The 24,335-nt window shown below is 36.1% G+C and overlaps 1 protein-coding gene and 1 non-coding gene across 46 annotated transcripts in view; one reads left to right on the plus strand and one right to left on the minus strand.

Annotated features, from left to right (window-relative positions):
- LOC126974761 (twitchin) overlaps positions 1 to 23,840 on the plus strand; it is a 194,591-nt gene extending 170,751 nt beyond the window's left edge. For 36 of the 45 annotated variants that reach the window (XM_050822373.1, XM_050822375.1, XM_050822393.1 and 33 more), the window contains 22 exons: positions 717 to 882; positions 1,720 to 1,880; positions 2,625 to 2,783; positions 5,448 to 5,486; positions 8,133 to 8,340; positions 9,102 to 9,288; positions 10,328 to 10,482; positions 11,335 to 11,487; positions 11,976 to 12,102; positions 12,602 to 12,701; positions 13,285 to 13,450; positions 15,337 to 15,461; positions 16,575 to 16,770; positions 17,454 to 17,623; positions 18,018 to 18,136; positions 18,910 to 19,060; positions 20,166 to 20,332; positions 20,799 to 20,937; positions 21,248 to 21,356; positions 21,731 to 21,867; positions 22,285 to 22,454; positions 23,055 to 23,840. In XM_050822373.1, the coding sequence (XP_050678330.1) occupies positions 717 to 882; positions 1,720 to 1,880; positions 2,625 to 2,783; positions 5,448 to 5,486; positions 8,133 to 8,340; positions 9,102 to 9,288; positions 10,328 to 10,482; positions 11,335 to 11,487; positions 11,976 to 12,102; positions 12,602 to 12,701; positions 13,285 to 13,450; positions 15,337 to 15,461; positions 16,575 to 16,770; positions 17,454 to 17,623; positions 18,018 to 18,136; positions 18,910 to 19,060; positions 20,166 to 20,332; positions 20,799 to 20,937; positions 21,248 to 21,356; positions 21,731 to 21,867; positions 22,285 to 22,454; positions 23,055 to 23,261 (3,311 nt within the window). In that variant the 3' untranslated portion in view covers positions 23,262 to 23,840. The remainder of the gene's footprint in view (positions 1 to 716; positions 883 to 1,719; positions 1,881 to 2,624; positions 2,784 to 5,447; positions 5,487 to 8,132; positions 8,341 to 9,101; positions 9,289 to 10,327; positions 10,483 to 11,334; positions 11,488 to 11,975; positions 12,103 to 12,601; positions 12,702 to 13,284; positions 13,451 to 15,336; positions 15,462 to 16,574; positions 16,771 to 17,453; positions 17,624 to 18,017; positions 18,137 to 18,909; positions 19,061 to 20,165; positions 20,333 to 20,798; positions 20,938 to 21,247; positions 21,357 to 21,730; positions 21,868 to 22,284; positions 22,455 to 23,054) is intronic. The other 9 variants (XM_050822416.1, XM_050822396.1, XM_050822378.1 and 6 more) reach the window with 1 other exon arrangement.
- Positions 16,995 to 17,068, minus strand: Trnas-cga (transfer RNA serine (anticodon CGA)). Its single transcript has one exon. It is a non-coding gene; the product is annotated as a tRNA-Ser (tRNA).
- Positions 23,841 to 24,335: the final 495 nt, after the last annotated feature.

Below are 24,335 nucleotides of genomic sequence, written 5' to 3' on the forward strand. Positions count from 1 at the left end.
CGTTAGGACGTATTTTCCTATTGATTCCTACACTGATATTATGAACTTCCTAAATTTTTTTTTTCCGTGCAAGCTATTTTTGGCAGTAATGTGTGAAAAAATAATTATAATATTAGCAATAAACGTTACAATTGTAATGGTAGGCACATTTGAAAAGCCTTATTATTATTTAATGAGAACGTGGTGTTCCCGGCAAGCAAGTGCGACACAACGTCGAGCGAGGCGCGCTCGACAGTTCATTTTCGACTGACTCAAAGAGGATCTAAATACTACGTAATAATAGGTGGGACTGCCTAAGTAAAAATTGAAATTTAGTCTACTATTAAACGTGCAGTCATTTGACATAAGTTTGAAATAGTAGTAATTACAGTATCGCGATTGGCGACGAAGTATAATCCGGCTACGTTTTAAAGCGAATATTTGATTAACACGTAGTGCATTTGGCTTAGTTTTTCACAAGAATATAGCCGTCATCTGTCAATCTGTCAATGACTGCACGTTTCATACAATCGAGTGAATCGCTTTTTCCTTAAAGAGTTTCTCTAGCCTGGACTGACTGCTCGATAATCGCCCGGTGCCCGCCCTTTGTATTATGATAGTCAATTTTGATGCCATGCTTATGTAAAAAGTGAGATGATTCATTTAAAATTTCAGTTAGAACATTGAAGAAAATCCTTAAAAATGGTGTGCTGATATCCTGAATTTCCAACTTTCAGATCGTCCGGATCCCCCTCGCTTCCCAGCCGTGGACAGCATCGGTGTGGACTCGCTGGCTCTGAGCTGGAAGGCACCAATGTGGGACGGAGGCTCCGACATCACCAACTATCTGGTGGAGAAGCGAGAGCATCCCATGAGCAGTTGGATACGTGTTGGTAACACGAGGTAAGTAACTATCATCATAATTATTATCCTTAGCCTATTCTACTGTAGGCTTTTCTCATCCAATTACTCTGCTTATGTCCACTCCACCTAGGTCAAAATAACTATTTGAAGAGTGAACATATCCATATATTTTTATATCTATCGTTATATTTTTGTCTATGGACAAAGCCTTGCCCGAACTGGAGCGCATGACGAACTTACAGAAATGTAACTATTACGCAGCCAGTGAAAAAAAAATTTAGAAATATGTTAATCTTATAAAACGTATTCATATTAAATTTGTAACCAATATTTGTGAACGATGCGGGACTCGAACCCGCGCTCTCCGTTCGATTCGAGCGCTCTTACCAACTGAGCTAACCTTCGAGTGACGCATCGATCGTAAATCTTGGTCAAGACGTTCAACTCTGAGGTCGTGTATGTATGTATGTTAATGGCTCCATCTTCAGGATCTACATTACAGTTGATAACCTGCTCAACCTCAATAATTGCATATTTGGATATTGATTTGAGAATATCACTTTAAAATAACATTTTGTCTATAAAAAGTATTTTATTTAAGTATGTGTCACCATGTCTTCAGTTTAAATCAAATCAAAATCACTTCATTCATGTAGGTCAAAGTAATGGCACTTATAAATATATATATATATATATATATATATATATATATATATGTGTGTGTGTGTGTGTATATATATATATATATTCGAAGACGGGACCTCTAGCTTAGTAGTCAGGGTCACTAACCATTCGGCTATATAGGTCGTCAATGATTATATTTATATTATGAATGTCAAAAGTTTTGTTTTCATCTAATTTTTATTTCAACTTCAGGTTCACAACAATGGCTATAACGGGCCTGGCATCAGGCAAGCAGTACGAGTTCCGCGTGTACGCCGAGAACATATACGGTCGCTCGGAGCCCAGTGAACCCACCTCGCTGGTAGCCACCAAAGCCATCGTCAAGAAGGAGTTCAAGAAGAAGGAATATCCAGGTAGAATAGACTGGTTATATCTGGTTAACACTTGTGTATGAATTCACTAAAATAGCAAAGAATACAGACAGCTTGTATATTTTTATGACGGGGACGAGACGAGCAGGACGTTCAGCTTATTGTAATTGATACGCCCTGACCATTGCATTGCCGCAGTACCGCACAGGATTCTTTAAAAACACAAAAGTTCTGAAACTATTTACAAGAAAAAAATTGCACTAAATTAATTCAAAATGCAAAAATACTTCAGAGTATTGTACGTTCGTTCGCAGCCACTACACGTCAAAATTAAAAAAAAGTTCTCTGGACGCTCGCTAGTGGCGCTTCAAATAGGTACAAAAAATGTGCTGTTAAACATAAGGAACAGCTTGTCCAGTGCTATTTATACCAGTGGGAGGCTCCTTTGCACAGGATGCCGGCTAGATTATGGGTACCACAACGACGCCTATTTCTGCGGTGAAGCAGTAATGTGTAAGCATTATTGTGTTTCGGTCCGAAGGGCGCCCTAGCTAGTGAAATTACTGAAATTAATGAGACTTAACATCTTACGTCTCAAGGTGACGAGCTCAGTTGTAGTGGCGCTCAGAATTTTCGGGGTTTTTAAAGAATCATCATTTTTCATTGTAATGAGCAGGGCGTATTAATTACCATCAGCTGAACGTCCTCCTCGTCCCTTATTTTCATAAAATAGGTCAGTGGCTTAAGCAATTACAATTTTGATTTCAACGCCATCTATATTTCCAGTTGACGAAACCGGCAAGCGTATTCGCACCAACGCAGACCACGGCCCCGTGAAGGACTACGACAGCTACGTGTTCGACATCTACAGCAAGTACGTGCCGCAACCGGTCGAGATCAACACGTGCTCCGTGTACGACAAGTACGACATCCTCGAGGAGATCGGTTAGTTCACTTCCTACTTAATTAATTATTAGAATAGTAGAAAAAACACTTTATTAGCAATACAAAATATACCTTCAATTTACAATCTTAAAATACCGAAAAAAAAACCGTGAGTGCGTAATTCCCTGCTAATAGGAGCTGACTCAGTACATTTTTGTGACAATTGGAGTTGGCTGTTTAAGCCCTTAGCCCTTTTAAATGATGTTGAGATCGACCTTAAAACAGTACACTCCAAATACCTATATATTCGTCTTATGTATTTATACGTCTAGATAGACTGTGACAGCTATGAAAACGTCGAAAAAAATTGCGGTTGACTGCCATCCTATATTTTTAATAATGCACGCACACTAACACATATAAGTCGCGAGTGTAAAACGTAGCATGTCACGCACACTACTTTAATACATCTGGCCTGTTTTCATCGTATGTCTAGCAGCAAGAGACTATCTAATAATAATAATAATAATCTTTATTTGCAAAAACTGCCACCAATTTTTTTTACAAGTACAATAGATATGAACAATTGACATTGAAAAGAAAAAATAACAATACAAATGATAAAAACCATAAAGAAAGAGATTAATGCTTTAAAACATGGAAGGATTATTTAATAACTAGAATGATACCAAACGAGGCAGCAGCGCGATTCGCAAAAAGGAATGTTCTCAGCAAATTAGGACGTATTTTCCTAACACTGCTACTGATCTAGACGTACAAATTATCTAAGATATTCGTAATGCAAACAATCCATTGAACCAACTGTGGTGAGCGTGGAGTACTTAAATGGGCATTGGTCGGGTGTAACTCTACTGCTTACTGTAAATTTTTGTAAAATGTTTCCTTATGTGATGTCTGAAATCTTTCGCCTAATAAAGAATTAGGTGATTATGCAATATTTTCATTGCATGAAGTGTTTATACATCAGTTTCGATCGTGCAATTATTATATTTTGGGGAATAAATTGCACTTAAACTCTATTGTGTCAGTCGTCCAAATCATAAATATAATATTCTTGAGGAGTTTTAGTTCATTGCGTAATTAATTCTTAAACCGTAGTGTATAACGGTACATTATCATGAGATAATTTATACGTCTAGAGAGGCTGTTGTAAAAACGTCAAAAAACAGTTGAAGTCGACAGTTAACCTCTATTTGGAGCAATGCACGCGCACCAAGACAAAGTGGCACACAAATCGCGAGTGTAAGACGTGACTTGTCACGCACACCACAGTAATAATCCTGGCCGGATTTTTATCGGTTATCTGGCAGTGAGAGGCTCGATCTGGACCTATAAGAAGAAATATTGCGCGTTATATAAAAACATAAAAGCGCGTACGCCTTCCTTAAAGGGCGGCAACGCTCCTGCGATTCCTTTGGTGTTGCAAAAGAAAGTGGACGGGGGTTTGTCCTGCTTTGCGGGATTGTATTATTAATTCACCACGGATTTATATTTTTTGTTGTCATTAAGATAGCGAGAATACATTATACGTTTTGTGATTAATTAATTAAGATATAAGAAGTGAGACTTAATATTATATTTTTATTACTTGACTTTGGACTTATTTAATTATTTGGCTTTTAACTTGACATTTTTTGTACATATTATTTTATCGTTGTTTGTTTATCTTTAATTTAAATTCTAATTTTGTTATTTTATTGTATTTCTGGGTCTGGCTTGTAAACGCTTTGTGTAAAACTGAAAGTTTACAAGTTTATATAATAATAAATAAATAAAAATTCTGACCGGCTCTGTTATTTTTGTGCTTTTATTTTTGATTTGGAACAGAAATGCTGATTACTACGTAATATTTAACACGGATTTTGTTGATAGTATTCACAAGTAAATAATTTGCTTTAACCAAATACGTATGGTAGATTGTAATTTTTAAAAAAAAAATTAAAGTGTCACAAAAATAACTCTTATTTTGCACGTTTAGCATTATAGGTAAATAGAAATAAGCATGAGAATACATGTAGATGGAATAACGTATTTTGAAAAGTACTTTTATCAACACCCATGCTTTAAATCCTCTATTAATTATGATGGTAATAAGCCAGTCCTATTAACCATTACAATCGTCCAAACGAGTGTTGTAATGTTGTAATGAATTTCATTACAACACTCGTTTGGATGATGTAATGGTTATTAGGACATTGGTTGTTTTAATGGTGGCAATAAGCTAACTGTTTCAGAATCTTTTATAGAGGATTCATATGATGGGTGTAGATAAGTCTTGTATGCAACTGTTGATAATTAGGTATTATAACACTCATGTGATACTCTATTACCACAAACCCACATTCGTGTTTTAATACCCGGGCAAATGAGACTTAATATCTTGTCTCAAGGTGACGAGCGCAATTGTTGTGCCGTTCAGAATTTTTGGGTTTTTCACTCATCCTGAGCGGCACTGCATTGTAATGGGCTGGGTGTATCAATAACCATCAGCTGAAGGTCCAGCTCGTCTCGCCCCTGATTTTCATAAACAAAAACTATAAGTAGATTAGTCGAATTTAACACCAATTTTTAATTAGTGTAGCATTATTAAATAGATGATAACTCACGAAGTTGCTTGGGAGATTTAATCACAAACTAACCAACGTAGACGTACCATAGGATTGTGAACCCTAGCGCTAGTGTATATAATGTGGAATTTCGCAGGTGACTTCGTGAGAGCATCCGTACGGAAAGCCCGCAGAGGTCTGTGTGAATAGATCGATGTATTCGCATCTCTTTCTCGCATCTTATCAACTCAACTTGTTTATATATTTATGAATTATTAATGCTAATATTGGATTTCAGACTAAAAGGAACTTTTCTATATATTAAAAACTTATATATATATATTTGTAACTTAAGAGGGTAGATTGATATTTTTTTAAATAACGAAACTTCTCGTAACCAACTTCAGCTAAGTCATTTTAAGTAAGACCTTTTATATAAGGTTGAAATTATTATGAAGGGTCAAAGTAAAGAACGATTCCTGTGTGTCAGTAATGTCTCACAAAAGGCGTATCATAAGGTTAACTTTTCATTTCATATCATAATTATTTATTAATTATTTTTGGCACCAAAATAGATTTTTTTTCTCGGCGCTCTTCATTTTGTTAAGAATAATTCGGCCAATAGATTATGCAGAGCACGATGGGGTGCGGTGTGATAGGTAGCATCTTCTCCTACCCGCGTGTTTGCGTTCGTACCGTTTCGCTCCGCTGCGTACCGGTACTCTTATTTAGGTGTAACACTTATACAAAATCACTCTTCTTATTCCACAACACGATTTTGCAGACCTGAGAAGAACGAGAAAGAAACTAAGCGGGCTTTTTTCTCATAAAAATATAGTTACCATGCAATATCGTATAATAAATAGTTAAAGAGCCTGAAGGTGTTCGCTCCATTCCCAGTCTGTGGTATCATTACAAAAATAATTTATGTTATAATAACCTTTCCCACACAAACGTTTTTTAAAAAGTTTTACGTGCTTCAAGAATAGACATTCGTTTAGCAGTATGAAATAGTCGGATGCAAATATGGGTTTTTTCAAAGAAATTATTAAATTATTGGCAAATTTTTTTTTTCTTTTAGTCTGAATGTTATTTATATAATTATTGTACATACACGTAGTATGTATATGTAGTATATATAACTTTAATCAATGCACATGAAGTAATACAATATCTAACTGGACTAAGAATATATTAACCCTAGATCCCTAAAATATATTCAGTTTCAAAACATACTCTGTACAAAATTCTCCATATTTGATTTCGTGATTTAGTTTGAACTGGTTATCTGGTTTCGAAGGGTTCTAGGAGTTAAAATGTCGGTAGTATATTTTTATTCATTATTGAATACCAGTAAACTATATATTTATTTATTTGTTTATAATATTAAATAAACGCTGCTTCTAATATTTCTCGAAATTAGTTTAACATAAGTTTTGAATTTAGATATAAGTAGGTATTCGAAAATAATTTAGCAATAATAAAACACTAATTTATATACTGTAGTGTATTTCTAAATTTTATAACAAGTATTTTTTGTGATATAGTGTGAAAATTTTAGATATTTTATACGTCTAGATAGAGTCTCTTGCTGTTAGACAACTGATAAAAACAGGCCTGTAATATTAGTTTAGTGTACGTCACAAGTTACGACTTACGAGCGTGAATTGTTCAAATAGAGGTTAGTTCTAAACGCATTTTTTTCGACGTTTTCACAGCTGTCATAGTCTATCTTGACGTATAAATAATCTAAAATGAAAACCTTCTTGTGGTCGTGGATTGTGTACTTTCGTAAGGATTATAAAAGACATGAATTTATCTAAATTTATACAAAATTTACTCATTTGGACGGTAATCTTTTTGTTATCATATTTAGTATCATATTTTATTCAATTACGCATTTTTCCATTGACCATACCCGTTCAGTTTCAATGAGAAGACAAAAACTCATTGCCACTCTTTTAAATGAACACACGGGTAATAGCTATCTAACCTTAAACGTTAAAAAATAATTCTAATATTTTAAGTAAATAACACGGACTAGTAAAAAAAGAAGGACTCAGCGCCGTGATATTAGCAAGTGAAGCACCTTTATGCTAGAGATTACGGGGTATACCAGTTACACAATTTTTTCTCCCTTAGATAATCATATATCCACAAATACTTTTATATTATTGTTTTTACACTTTTTCACAGCGCACAACGGTATTTTTAAAATATTTTATTGCGACGCAAACTAATCTGTCACAGACGATGGCAAATCTTGTATTAGTGTAAGTGTATGCCTGGGGCTATATATTTACACGTTTACCGGCTTGTTATGGTGCCTCACAAGGCTGTAAGGTGACACGGAGTCCTTATTGTTTACTCGTCCGTGGTAAATAATTGAATTTTCAAACAAACAATAATTATGTATTTAGGAAACAAAATTTTAGTAACCCTTGCGTGGTCTCTCTCATAAGTCGGCACGAACTAGGTGTCAGTGCCTATGCTAGCGCGCGGCTATGTACCGAAATGATATTATAGAAAATTTATTTATTTTGGTGAATTATGTATTTTTTTAAATAATTGTTTATGATTACGGTTAAACAGTGCCCGTGTGTTTATTTAATGTCGCTATTGTAGCGGCACGCTGTGTAAATATTCTATCAAAACTGAATGAAATCTTTTTTATGAAATATATGACATTTAACTTTCGATTACCAACAGAAGGAGAGTTCTCAATGTCAGTACTAATATATACCCAGATATTGTTTAGAATATGGGCGTTAGTACTAAACAGCAGGTGCAAGGTAAAATCGTCCTTCATTCCACACACATAAGGTGTCTTCTAATGTTGTAGGCACAGGCGCGTTCGGCGTCGTGCACAGATGCCGCGAGCGCGCCACCGGGAACATATTCGCGGCTAAGTTCATACCGGTCGCGGGTGCGATGGAGAAGGAGCTGATCAAGAAAGAGATTGACATAATGAACCAGTTGCATCACCGCAAGCTCATCAACTTGCACGACGCCTTCGAGGATGATGATGAGATGGTTCTCATATTTGAATTGTAAGTATAATATTCGATTGATGTATCCTATGTTGCTATTAATTATTTTGCTAAGTTCATAACAATAACTGTGATGTTATTGGATAAGATTATGAACGAAATACAATTACAAATAGGAATACAAATATTCCTATACAAAATAGAATTTAGAGTCACTTATTTGAAGCATAATGAAGCATTCACCACCATAATGAAGCTCTACATTATTTTGCTTGTGACGTGATCCAGTTACAACAAAAGAGTGAACAAAGATAGTTTCTTTTTGGAGTTATACTTCTTTAGGCGCGTTATGAAAAAATGGTGAGAGTGAAATTTGAAGATGCGTGCGCATCACTATAACACAAAAATAACAGGTTCAAGTTGGTTCCTAAAATTTTCTGACGTTTGCGTCATTCATTATTATTTTTTTTGGTTTGTTCATCCATTATTAGGACAAAGGGTTCAAGCCCATACAGACATATGCATTATTTATTAATTAATTGTCAATGCCATCTTTGCAAGATTTTTACAAAATTGTTCTTTCTAAAAACGTAGAATAGCACGAAGAATAAATAATTTTAATGATTTTTACTTCATTAGGCTAAAGAAGTATAACTTCTTGCGTGTATACATAAGTAGGTACACACAGACTTTTTTTTATGAAAATGAGGGACGAGATATAACAATAATGCTTACACATTACTGCTTCACGGCACAAAAAAAGGCGCCGTTGTGTGCCTACTATTGGTGATCTGTTATTGATGTGCTAATCATAATTCCAGCTTATCTGGCGGCGAGTTGTTCGAGCGCATCACAGAGCCCGGCTACAACATGAGCGAGGCGGAGGCCGCTCACTACATGCGGCAAGTGTGCGAGGGAGTCAGACACATGCACGAACAAAACATCATCCATCTCGATCTGAAGCCCGAGAACGTCATGTGCCAGACGAGAACCGGCACCGACGTTAAGGTTGGTATTAGTTATTTATGCAACTGTTGTGTAATAAGGGTTATTAAAATTCGCTGAGTGTGATAATAGTGTTTTTAATCACATGGGTGTTTTAATACCTAATTATGAACAGTTGCATACGATACTTTATCTACACCCATAATATGAATCCTCTATAAAAGATTCTGAAACAGTAAACTTACTGCTAACATTCAAAAAGCCAGTCTTTGTAACCATTACATCATCCAAACGAGTATTGTAATGTTGTACTGAATTTCATTGCAACACTCGTTTGGATGATGTAATGGTTATTAGAACATTGGGTGTTTTAATCTTTAATAGAGGATTTAAAGCATGGGTGTAGATAAATTATATATAACGTACGACTTTACAAATTGATATAAATAATTTCAATTGTTTCTTTTTTCGAATATTTTTATTCAAAATAGGATTTAAAATCACCCCATTCAAGATCTTGTGCCTCAGTATATATATAGAGGATAATGATGCATGGTTCTTGTCTGTTTCTATGCAGGCCACCTAAAATTGTATCATATTATATTAAATAGGCTACGTTCTGATATGATTTTAAAGGTGGGCTGAGAGTTACTTATCAGTTATGTCAAAGCCCTTTTACAAACTGATATAGCTAAATGACGTTTACCAAATGTTGATGCATAATTTTATGTTAATAATTTGTTATGTTTTTAAATTTCGCTTCTAGGATTAATGCACAAATAAAATTTGAAAACAAAATTTTATGAACGATGCGGGACTCGAACCCGCTACCTCTGGCGTGCCGTAGCAGTGCTCTGCCAACTGAGCCAACCGTTCGAGTAACGTATCGTTATAAAATGTTGTATGCTGTTCAACTCTCATGAAGCCACAACATGAACGCCAGAGGTCGTGTGTTCGAGTCCCGCATCGTTCATCAAATTTTATTTGTATATTTTATTTTATTGTCATTTACTATGGGAATTAAATATTATTCTATTCTATAGTCTTGAAACAACAACCATCCTGAAAATGTAGTATCTTAAAATTTTGTCACACATTACAGATAATCGACTTTGGGCTAGCGACCAAGCTGGATCCGAATGAAGTAGTGAAGATATCGACAGGCACAGCCGAGTTCGCCGCGCCCGAGATCGTAGAACGAGAACCCGTCGGCTTCTACACCGACATGTGGGCAGTAGGCGTGCTCGCTTACGTGCTGTGAGTACACCCCTACTAGCTTATACTCTGTATTACTCTGTTGAGGCGATTTGGGCAACTAGAGTTACTTACTGTCTGTCAATCACTTACGGTCGTTCCCAATATACTATCTTCAGATACATATAAATTACTACCTTCTACTGTCAGTAATTAGCTGTCAATAATCTGAAGCTGTACGAATATACCCGATAAGTCATTCTTACCGTCTTATAGTGGAACACGTCAATTGCAATTTCCATACAAACTTCTATCGCTGGGAAGCTATACGTCCTGCCATTGACAGACAGCGTGAACGGATAAGATGAGTTACCGTCGATTAGTTTATTGGGCCAGAAAAGACAACGATAGTTACGATTTATTATCTCAAGTAGGCCACAACTGGAGAAAGACTGAATATTGGAAACGGCCGTAAGTGCGCTACAGGTTACGAGAGTTACCCAGCGACTAGTGTAACAAGAACAAAAAAAAAACAAATAACAACAATACGTTCTATTCAAGTGGATCGTAGAAGTGTTTTTAGTTTTATTTATTTTTTGAAAATATGGGACGAGAAGAGGACGAGCGTTTACCTGATGGTTATTGATACGCCATGCCCATTACAATGCAGTGCCGCTCAAGATTCTTGAAAAACCCAAGAATTCTGAACGGCATTACAATAATTACACTCGTCACCTTGAGACATAGGATGTTAAGTCAGTTCAGACCGAAACACAGTAATGTTTACACATTACTGCTTCACGGTAGAAATAGGCTGTTGTGGTACCCATAAGATAGCCGGCATCCTGTGTTTTACTGTAGTATACTATTCCTTTTGCCGACCGTTTAGAAATATAACAATAATAAATATTTCAGTCTGTCCGGTCTCTCGCCATTCGCGGGCAACAACGACATCGAGACGCTTAAGAACGTGAAGGCGTGCGACTGGGAGTTCGACGACGAAGCCTTCCAACACGTGTCTGATGATGCCAAGGACTTCATCAGGAGGCTGCTTATAAAGAGCAAGGAGTGAGTATCAAGTTTAATATCCTTTCACATGTCTTTGGAAACTTAATATATGACAACTGACTAAAGGCAAGTAAATGGTCCCTGATTTTCTGACTTGATAATTTAGCAAATAATGTCAATGTTAGTGTTTTTAGTAGTAGTAAAAACGAGCGTAGGGGCTACCTGGTGTGAAGTGATCAGCGCCGTCGACATTCTCTTGCAACACAAAAGGAATCACAGAAGCGTTGCCGGCCTTTAAGAACGGCGTACGCACTTTTTTTACCCATGTCGTATCGGCCCGGAAAAACCGCACAAGGAAGCTCATTTCACCGCTTGATTGTACGTGGATTAAAGTTCCTGGTAACCGCACAATGGAGGAACGCCACACATCCAGATGGTGGGGATAGAAACATACAAACGTCATATCAAGAAACCTACCGGTTCACACATCACACTATTCCATTCCTCATAATAATTACAATTTACTTAATATAATTATTTGATGGCAGGAAGCGTCTGACAGCACACGAGTGTCTGATGCACCCGTGGCTGGCTGGAGACACGGCGAGCAGGAGTGCTACCATCGCGGCCGCCAGGTACCAGGCCTTCAGGGACAGACTGCGGCGCAGATACGAGGTAACTTATTATTAAAACACCAGTAAAATTGGCTAGTAGTTTAAAATACCATTAAAATATTTGTCAAGGTCAAAACAACTTACTCAAGTAGGCGTAAACTAAGCGCTTTTGAATCGTCGATTTTTTTTTTAAATTAATGAACCTTCCATAACATGTTCGGAAAATGTAGAGCTCGCGAGAAGAACATATAAGTAACTCAACAGCCACTCTTTTAAAATATGATCAAATTAGTCTGTAAGGTGCTGCCGCATCCATTATATGAATCGTGTCTAAAGAATATCAAATTTTAAATTTATTTAAGTACCTACAGCGTTAATAAATTGTTTTTATTTTCATATGGCAAAACCGAAACTTAAATTTACACTCAAAACCCTCATTGAAAAAAGCTCCCCGAAATTTATTTATAACTAAATGTCTTTCCAACCGAAAATTATTCTTATGATAGAAGTAATTATTGAACTAAAGATTTCGTAATTGTAAAACATGTGAACACCCGCAGAACTGGTCTTCGTTCGTGCTGCCCATCGGCAGGATAAGCGAGTACAGCTCGCTGAGGAAACTTCTTATCGAGAAGTGGAAGATCTACGATGGACAATTCGGTGAGTCCACATTTAAATTTATAATTTAGCTCTGTTTGCCTATGCTTTTGTTTCTGCTAATATTAGTAACACTAGTCAGGTAAGATGCAACATCCACAACGATGTTTAAGACACAACTTCGAAAATGGCTTCTCGAACATACGTTTTACTCAGTTGAGGAGTTTTACAAGATGCCAGTTATTTGACTAGGTAAAACTTATTTTACAATACGTAAAAAATATTTATTTTCTTTATATACATAACAATATATATTTACATAATACTTGTATTGTGAGGTAGGACTTCCCTACCTATTTAACATGATAATTTGAATTTGAATTTGACCTATTTTTGTTTTATGACTTGTAACGTGATGTTATTAATAAATGATTTGATTTGATAAGAGCCCGGCAGCAAAACGGCCGAAAAAAACCTATAAATACTGAGGCTATATTCAGGATGGATACAGATTTTTTGACCCCCTCTCTCGCTTAAGGAAACGCAAAGTCCAGCCTCGATAAGATACTTTTTACTCTTCTTGAAGTGTACGCAAACGAAGATGCAATTAAAATATCGAATTTGATATATCTCTTTGTCGGTACAGATCGTCGACAAGCGGCGCCACGGTTCGTCATAAAGCCTCAGTCGGCGTTCTGTTACGAAGGCCAATCCGTGAAGCTGTACTGCCGCATCATCGCTGTGGCCACGCCTACCGTCACGTGGTCGCACAACAACCGGGAGCTGCGGCAATCCGTCAAATACATGAAGAGGTAAACTATAAATATAATATGGTTTCATTATTAAATAGAATATATAGTAGTTTGTAAGCGGTAACATTATAATTTGCCATCGTCATGCTCGCTTAATGCCACTGCTTGTGGCGGCGTCGTGGGGCGGGTCGTTCCCATCCCTAAAATATGGTGGAGGAAGGCGATGGCTGGATGGTCCTCTCACCGGGAAATCTGATTTATGTTTTTTTTTCTTAATTTTTTTAGAATTATATTTTTGGTTATAATTTTTTTTTTACTTACACGTGTAAGGCACTTAGTAATTGACGTTTGTGTATTTTGTTGCATCACTTTGCATATATTGTAAATGTAATGATTTGTAAATTTAATTGAAAATAAGAACTTGTAATACCATTCTATTTTGTAAAGAGCAACTTTAGAGTTTCTAGCTCGTTCTTCTCTAAGGAAATCTGCCTTCCGATCGAGCTGTATGAAGAAATGACATATTTCTAGTGTAATGCAATTTACCTACGAAATAAAATATTCTTGGCATTGTGATTGATTGATTGACAATCAATCACAATGCAAAACTACTGGGAAAGGAACTTTCATGTTTAACTTATCGCGACAATATGGCCACAGCATAAGAAGTTAAACTATTTTGATTACAAAACTGTATTGTGCTCTTATGTCCTGGTTATAATTGTAAGCAATGGGGTACCAGGATTCCTCTTGAGAGATAAAAGAAGAGCGTTGCCTACCTTAAAAGGTCTGGAATAAACGTATAAAAGGAATTTAATTGAACGGGAGATCTAACCGGGGGGAAGGGCTTCACGCTGAAAGTCAATGTACAGTACACAGTTTATGGTATTTACTAGAAATAAGGGATTGCTTGTAACTTGTACAGTACAGAGTTTATGGTATTTACTAGAAATAAGGGATTGCTTGTAACTGGTACAGTACAGAGTTTATGGTATTTACTAGAAATAAGGGATTGCTTGTAACTTGTACAGTACAGAGTTTATGGTATTTACTAGAAATAAGGGATTGCTTGTAACTTGTACAGTACAGAGTTTATGGTATTTACTAGAAATAAGGGATTGCTTGTAACTTGTACAGTACAGAGTTTATGGTATTTACTAGAAATAAGGGATTGCTTGTAACTGGTACAGTACAGAGTTTATGGTATTTACTAGAAATAAGGGATTGCTTGTAACTTGTACAGTACAGAGTTTATGGTATTTACTAGAAATAAGGGATTGCTTGTAACTTGTACAGTACAGAGTTTATGGTATTTACTAGAAATAAGGGATTGCTTGTAACTGGTACAGTACAGAGTTTATGGTATTTACTAGAAATAAGGGATTGCTTGTAACTTGTACAGTACAGAGTTTATGGTATTTACTAGAAATAAGGGATTGCTTGTAACTTGTACAGTACAGAGTTTATGGTATTTACTTGAAATAAGGGATTGTTTGTAACTAATTCTAGTAGGCTTCATAAGATACATAATAGCTTTAAGGGTAAATGTATACCCTTCTATAATAAAGTCCCAGCCACTGTTCGGGCATTATCTCTAAATAAATTTAAATGTTTTATAAAAAAATGGCTCTGTCGTAAATCCTATTACTCCACTGCTGAATATCTAAATGATCGAACAGCCTGGGACTAGATTGTGATTATTTTATAGCAATAGAAATGACTGTACAATATTGTATATTTTTGTTGAAAAGAGCGCAAAAATAGAATGCTGGTAGAGTTTCTTGCGCCGCTTCTTCTCTCTCAGAGCGCCATTTGTTTCCGAAGCTGTAGTAGTATCTAGTAGTTATTAGAAATGACATCAAAAAGAATTCTAAAGGAATCAATTTTGAGAAAATAAATGCCTTTTATGCCTTTTATTAATTGCACCAATTTACTTTTATAATTAGATACGGAGGCGATGACTACTACTTCATCATCAACCGCGCCAAGCTGGAAGACCGCGGTGAATACATCATTCGCGCTGAGAACCACTACGGGTTCAGGGAGGAAATAGTCTTCCTGAATGTACAACGTAAGTCACTTTTGAATTAAGAAATCGAAATGACCTTTTTGATATATTTTAGTGTCCGCCATCTTGAATTTTGCATCCATGTGACTTATATTTATCTTCCAATATTATAGTTAAAATGATTATATAAGTTGTTAAATATATGAAACATCACGAGTATTAAATTTTATCTTTCTCACCATATACCTTGAATATACTAGAATATAGACTGTCTGACAGCTTATTGATTCGTGACCAATTTTGATTGTCAGTGTGTGCGTTAGCTAGTGGGTTAGTATTCAAAGTACTCAATTATTCAAGTAATCGATCTTATTCATAATGACTTATTGGAGGTTTAAAATATCATTAATATAGACGCTTGGTAGAAAATGGTATTCTCACATATTATAGCTAAAACGCTCATTATCTCCTGGATAAAGCTGACATGTCGTCTGACCCTTCTATAAACCTATTTTAAGCCCTATATAGTATAAAAACATAGTCGACATTGATCATCTGTCTCGTATTTGATATTTGTTTTTCGATGTCAGTCAGTTTATAGATGTTATTAGTTATCACTACCAAACCTACAGACTAGGCTCGCTAGGTAACTCAGAACTTTGATTTTTGATGTTTGATCTTATTTCGACATCAACTTTTGACAATAGACGGTTCCTCGATCCTAGATCAGCTAAAATCAAGTTTTTTTGCACGAAATGGCAACATTGCGTAATAAAGAGACGTATTAGTAATCGGAGGTTTATCAAACGACTATGAATAAGGAATTTTATCGAACGTTCAATAGGCTTAAAACATGTTTTAACTAATATAGGTTTACCTTACCTTCTCATATCATCAACTAACCTTCGATAAGCGTTTATGAATAAGGCGGTAAGGAGCTAATGCCAAGCGTGGCTGACTGTTTACGACTTGTCAATCAAAATCGGTTACAGTAACAATAGATTTACTTTCCTTTTCCATCTAGCTGTGTCTCCGTTAGAAATGTTATCCTCTCTCGCACACTTTGTATATTATTATAAGTCTTAAGTTTCTCACAGCCAAACATAATCTCTACACTCAATAAAACAATTTTTTTATTTTCGTATTAAGAATATCATAACCATTTTATATCTCCAGCCGTGCCTAAAGTACAACGGCAGCACCTGCCAGAGGCGCCGCGTCGTCGTGAACACACACCCTACACGTTCTGGGCGGAAAGCAGTGAGACAGCGCCGTCCTTCACCTTCCTGCTGCGACCCAGGGTCATGCAAGCGAGGGACACCTGCAAACTGCTGTGCTGTCTCAGCGGCAAACCTCATCCAACTGTCAAATGGTAATTTATTTATGTTTTTTGGTGATATTTATATATTTTTATAAATCGTTGTTGGTTACATCGCTTGGTACATGCCTTAACATTATCAATATTATAGATCCAAGTCAAATGTGCAATTCAGTCAGATTCTTGGCTTGCGAACAATTTGTTATGTTTCAAAGTGAGAACTCTCACTTCTGGGATTAAATTTATTACACAAATAAAATTTTGAAAGCAATATTTTATGAACGACGCGGGACTCAAACCCGCGACCTCTCGCGTTCGGTGCCAGCGCTCTTACCAACTGAGCCAACCGTTCGAGTAACGTATCGTTGATAAAATGTTCTTGTATGCATTGTTCTTTGCTTGTCTCACGTTCTTTCGTGCATAGTACGTTCTCTTATATCTATCTCATTTCCGGACATTGGTCCTTCGAGCCGATTTGTACTAACCACATGGCATTTATACACCCCTTTATACATAAACAGAAAACTTTAAAAAGCATAACCATCATAAATGCAAAATTTGGTTAATATCGCTATTTCCGAGAAATACAAATAAATTTAGGTGTGTAAAAGAACTTCTTGTTTAAAAGTATTCTATAATATGTCTCCTAGAGTGGGTACTTTTCTTTCCAACAGTGACCATTTTTTTTTTTCATTTCCATTTTCCAGTTATTTATTTTCCACTAATTCTACCACCAGGTACAAGGATAAGCGAGAGTTGTCGAAGTACGACTACGCGATGACGAACTCTGATGGCGTGGTTACAATGGAGATTATCGACTGCCGACCGGAGGACAGTGGAAAGTACACCTGTGTGGCCACCAACAAGCATGGCACCGACGAGACCTCGTGTGTCGTCATTGTTGAGGGTAAGTCCGACATTATGTATAACCCGGTCACGATATATTTCAGCATTTTATAAAAGGCGTAGTAATTTTTATGACGGCTACTCACGATATATATTTTATTGTTTTGATGTCGATATTTCAATCCAATTGCATGAATGGTGGTCGCGGCGGAATTCACTGAGGCATTTTAGCACGTTGGCTTATATTTGTGTTCGTAGCCTTCTCTAACCTTCTCTAATATATATATACCACAGTGCGGTTAGTTAAAAAAAAGCGCGTACGCCGGCAACGCTCCTGTGATTCCTCTGGTGTTGCAAAAGAATGTGTGCGGCGGTGATCACTTAACATCAGGTGACCCGTAAGCTTATTGTTCCTCCTCTTCCATAGTAAAAATGATTCGATATTTGATTTCCAGGCGAGGTGGTAAGCGAGGAGCAAGCTGCCCTCGCACACAACTTGCTGTACTCCGGAGAGCGGCGATACATCGAGAAGCCGCTCAAACAGGCTCCCGCACCCATCATCACCAAGACCAAGGTACATCCCACACATTTTTTATTCAGTTTTCGATAATTTCAATTTGAAATTCAAATATTTTTATTCAAAATAGGATTTAAAATCTCTTATTGAACGTCAAAGGTCAGCGCGGAATTTAAAGAAGCATGCCTAAATTAAGGAAAATTAATAAGATGAAGCCAGAAGATAAGGAAGAAAACAAAACTAACTGATGCCTTAAGTCAAGCATTAAAACTAAAGTGGCAATGGGCCGGACACATTTCCAGACTAACAGACGCTAGATGGACCATTCAGACCACAACATTGAAGGGACCTGCAGGAAAGAGAAATGTGGGCAGACCGCATAGAAGGTGTACCGATGAGATTAGAGAGATTGGCGGACCTAACTGGCTCGAAAAAGGAAAAGATAGAAAGGAATGTAGGAGGCCTTACCCAACTGGGATCCATTTGAAAATTATGAAGAAAACTAACATAGAGCATGCATTATAACTTACTAACATAAAAGTTAATAATAAAATAATCATGTTTGTCGACTAACCGTACTAACATTCTAACACTTAAATGTAGAAAATCAAATGAAAAATCATTAATAAAGGCTTTATTATTATTATAATATTGAACGTCAAAAACTATCACCCTTTCGAAATAGTGTGCCTCAGACCCGAGAAGAACGGGTGCAAGAAACTCATCTTGATTTTTTTATAAAAATAATAGTATTTACATCCTCTTTGTCACCGACACTTTTTGAAATGTAAATGTTATGATGGAAATGTATAAGCTTTGTTAATTATCAGGTGACAATTGACCCGCCAAGCAAATCAACAACAATGCCAAGGCCGAAGTACTCACCGCAGACTTCTGTTGAGGCTAAGAAGAAATATGGATCCAAACTGGACTCGGAATCAACCTCCTCTAGGTCAAGGAGTGCCACCAAGGAGCTTATACGTGAGTACATCTAAACAAATGTGTACATTTTTAATCGTTTAATTCATAATATTTGATAGTTTTCGATCGATAGGCACATTTAGTTCGTGTTTGTTGTTGGTGATAATTTTACCTAATAGTAGTTTAGTAACGTAAAACATATTTTTAACACGAGCCATCGGTTAAAAATATTAACTACTAGCTGACCCGACAGACGGTCTGTACATAATAAATAAAATACAGTTTTTTATGAATTTGCCAGTAATATTTCATAACATCTAGAATTATTTCGTAAATTATGCTCCCTGTTGTTATTATGAAATTGTTGTCAGAGCTGTCAAACCGTGCGTCGATGAATTCTCTCATAGAAAATATGTCCTTACTAAACAAATATTGGAAATTAAAATATTTATGGGTCCCTGATCGAAATAAAAACTATCCTATCTCTCAAGTTGGACTAAACTGCACTCCATGAAGTAATTAAAATTTAAAATTAATTAATTAAAATCCGTTCATTAGTTAAAGAGTTCACTGGAAACAAAATCAGGACTCTCATGGATTTATATATATTAAGATTAGATCCTATATTCAGACATATAATTTATAATATTTAAAACTATTTAACCAATACTGGCAAAGGACTCCTCCATTAGAGGAAAAGAAAACCTTCTCTTACTAGTTGGCTAGCAACGATCCCGTCATACCTGAAAAACATTAACTTTGCCCTAATTAAGAATATTTTTAATATGTACGTGGTATCGATATAAATCAACAATTTTACTATGATAACTGTCTTATAAATGTATGAACGCTGGCAGCGCGCACGAAAACATGTCACGTTCCCTTTGAGCTGAGCGTGCAAGCGAGAGAGCGGTACAAGTGATAGAGAGACACGATCGGCCTATTGCCTAAGCGATCGGCTTGTAACGCATCTATCACTCTTCTAATCCAACTGCTGACGTTGTTTTGCTCGTAACTTTTTTGTATTATACATAATAATGATAATTCATTGACAATAATTCAATTCGTAAAAGTATGCAATTATTTTTTTGTAAAATTATCGTCCGTAAACCGATTTTACAGTGAAACATTTTTTTTAAATTATGTAACCAATAATTTGTGTTAGTACCCGCATCCGACTCGTCCATGTGTGCGCCGTCATTCGCTCGTGCGTTGCCCGACACACACACCGCCCGCGACGGTGCACCGCTGCTACTGTCGTGCGCCGTGCGCGGAGACCCCGAACCCAGGGTGGAGTGGTACAAGGATGGGAAACCACTACACTCCTCTGCGGTAAGTGCGAAATTTCGTACAATCTATTCTTATTTGATCATTCTCTCATCCCTAGGAATAGGGTAGTTAACCACCATTCTCGGCTATTTCACGAAATATTTGAATTAATGACAACTTTATTGTTTTTATTTCAAATGTAAAATTATTTTAAGGAATGAAAAAAATTCTGTCGATTCATTTTGCATTGTTTTCTTTTCCAAACTAGTTATTAGATTCTATTTTAATTTATATTCAGATATAATTGTTAGATTCTGACTTTCAATTAGTAACGCATAGCTGGTGGTCGCAATAAGAAGTTTGCTCAAAAATTTGATTGAGCGTGCAAAAAATTTCTTAATGAACTGTAATTCACCATGAATGAATACGAAAGTGAAGATGGCGTCCTAATTAAAAATGTAACACTTGAAAGTTTTACTACTAATGTACACAAAATAGCTAGAAATAAAAAATACATACATTATTCTAGGTGGTAGATCTCAAGTACAAGAATGGCGTCGCTTCTCTAGCCATCAACGAGGTGTTCCCTGAAGACGAAGGTGTTTACTCACTGAAGGCCATCAACAGCCAGGGAGATGTTGAAACCAAATGCTCAGTTTCAGTGAAAGGTAAATTGCTAACAATCTATCTTATGAATGTATTTTACAATAATGGTCTTAAGAACGCACCCTGGGAAACAACACAGGTTTGCATTAATCATCTTCAATAACAATAACTCATTATTACATTTTCGTTTTTGTGAAACTTTGCTTTTTATACCCAAACGTAATTTAATTAACAGAAGACTCTATTTGTGTAAAATTATTTGCATTTTCAATGAAGCTATCTAAAATTTGTTTAAAATCTGTATATTCATACTTGTATGTGAAAAATCTTCATCATTTGAAATTTATTAATCCATAATCGATTTAATTATAGCATCTGACGGAGTAGCCAGCGGCAAGGTTGGTGACAAGCCCCCACGGATCGTAGACCACGCCGTGTCACAGGTCGTCAATGACGGAGATACTGTTACGCTGTCTTGCAGGTACTTTAATGTCGTATATTAATTCTTAAATAAGGGGACATCCATAAATTACTTTACACGTTATGGGGAGTCCCAAAATTTGTGACATCACACAAAATGTTATATTGTATATCTAAATATTACAAGACAATCAAATTAAACTACATACCTACTATGCTTGCAAATATTTGGGGGGCAAATGTGGCCAGCTGTGACAAAGCCGGGGAAGGATCAAAGATGTAATGATTGAAATGATATGAAATTCGTGTGATGTAATTTATGGATGGGTCCTGAGTAAAAACGAAATGTTTCTTTTCCTTTAATTTAATTTAAAATGACCTAGCAACATCCCATTGTCAAAAAAACTCTAAAATAATTGTATCGTAATTTATTAGGATAACTGGTGCTGAGAGATTTGACGTGGTGTGGCTTCACAATAACAAGGAGATCAAACCTTCCAAGGACTTCCAGTACTCGAGCGAGGCGAACATTCACAAACTGCACATCGCTGAAGTCTTCCCTGAAGATGCTGGTGAGTAAGGCATATGAACTGAAATCCACGATCGCAATACACAATGCGATTCGAAGGACCTTTCATCCACGTACTATCAAACTTTTCCAGAATGACTTGTGACCTGTACTATCCTCCAATTCCAAAACAATCATGCATTATCTAGCCAGATGTTAGATGTAAAAATTATTTCTAGTCATGTTTTATAAATAGCTGATAAAATATTAGAATTGAAATAATTTGAGTAAGTAACGTTTTATATTTTTAACTATTAACTGTCATTCAAAGATTTTATTACTGTCTCTAAAATAAACATCGCCACACAAATATAAATTATGTTACCCATTAAATCTGACTATGTCATAACGGAATGTTTTTAGCCTTTAGCCATAAGTTATACACATTTTCATATATTACATTGTTATGATATGTTTTAAGGTGTGTACACATGCGAGGCGTTCAACGACGCAGGCGAGTCGTTCTCGTGCTGCACTCTGGTTGTCCGCGTGTCTGGTGAGACGGTACTCGCTCCGCAGTACGACGCGTTCCCACAGTCCGCCACTGTCGTGTGTTCTGAACCCACTATCTTCACTGCAACGCTCGATCAGGTAACCTTTCAAATTAACGCGCTGTTTTTGATACGTTTATTCGTAAATTCAAATTATACTGTATCCAATAACATCACCAATTAAATTTTCGTGTTTTTATTTTAAATTGAAGTATGATACTTAAAGCCTCTGTAAGGTAGCACATACTCTAATCACTAGGTTACATGCGAGTGAATTTGTAGGTTTTATAGCACTGACCTCTACTATTTAACACTGGACTGGCGGCTGTCAAAGTGCTTTTGTGCCTGTTTGATATTCGCCATTTTGGCGCTGTTGGCCATGTAGCGAGGGTCTGCGGAACTAAAACTAGTGATAACAACCGCAGCTAAACAAAAATCAATAGGAAAACTATTTGCAAAAAAAAATTGTATACTTTATTATGTTGATTCCTGAAGTATAAATAACACGGAAAACGACCAAAATTAATTCAAAATGCAAAAATACTTCAGAGTATTGTACGTTTCTCTCGCAGCTATTTGTATTATACGTCAAATTTAGTTTTCTGGACGCTCGCAACTGGAACTTCAAATAGGCACAAAAAAAATGCGTCAGTGTTTTATAGACTTATACAGCTTACCTAATGTTTAAATATTCTTTTAGGCACCACTTCAGCTGCAATGGTTGAAAGACGGCAAACCGATTGACGAAACATCACCGAGATATATGTTCACAATGGAAGGTGCCTCGACCTACCGCCTCGAGATAGTCAAGTGCAGCCCCGATGACGGCGGGCAGTACCAAGCACGCGCTGTAGGCTCCAAGGGAGACTCCTTCGCATCCTTCTATCTTAACGTTGTTGATAATTAATATTATTATTATAATTTACATCGAATTTCTCTTTAAATGACTGACGTATGATAAAAATAGTAGTGGACCTATAACACTACTTTGGGGCACCCCGAAAAGAAACTTGCTATATTAAACGCGAGTTGAGCGATTTATTTTAACGATTTTTATACAATTCGGATTCTTGTTCAAGTTCGTTTTTATACATAAAAAAAAACTATTTATTATATTTATTATTTATTAAGTAATGTAAGTGTTATACCTTATCGAATGCATATGAGAAGACACTTGGACGATCGAATCTTTTCTATCTAGTCACTTTATGTTATTATTACGTTCTCGTATTTGTATTTATTCCCCTTCTAACAGATTTCTGCAGCTTATCCAAGTTATTTAAGCTTAAATTAATCAATGTTGTGAGGATTTCGTTTTAAACCGACGACCGTCGCTGTGATATTCCGAGCGCCACCCGGAGTATTGCGGAGAGGATCGTCAGGAATATCGTTATCTTTATTTTTATATAACGTGTAATATTAATTGTAAATAAATTAATTTATATCATGTGACCGCATAATTTATAAATAAATATATATAATTAAATTGTTTTTTTATTTTATTAGAGACTAGACGTATTATAATTATTAATATACTAAATCCTGAAAAATATTTTGAGAATTTGAAACTACAATATGAAATGACCTAACTCATCATATTAATTTTGAGGAATACAAATAGAGGATCAGGAAAATGGATCGCTTTTGCAACAATATCAGGCAAACATGTTTTAAATATTATAATTTATATTACATATAACAATAGCTTTTAAATTAAAACTTGAAGGTATATGATCACCGCCGCCCATTCGCTTCTGGAATAGAAGGCTGATGCTGTCAGAAGGTTTTACACCATTCTTAAAGGTACCTATGTTAATGATGTGAAAACCGGACTGTGCAGTCACCCCATATATCCAGGTGGTGAAGTGAAGTTACATTGAGTGTAGTGTCACGTTAAGTCATGGGCAGAGCAGATGTTGTAACATATGTACATACTAAGAGCTACGTACATACGCCGCGTAACATTATGTACATACTTAGA

The sequence above is a fragment of the Leptidea sinapis genome, chromosome 33, assembly GCF_905404315.1.
Source record: "Leptidea sinapis chromosome 33, ilLepSina1.1, whole genome shotgun sequence".
Taxonomy (NCBI): Eukaryota; Metazoa; Arthropoda; class Insecta; order Lepidoptera; family Pieridae; genus Leptidea; species Leptidea sinapis.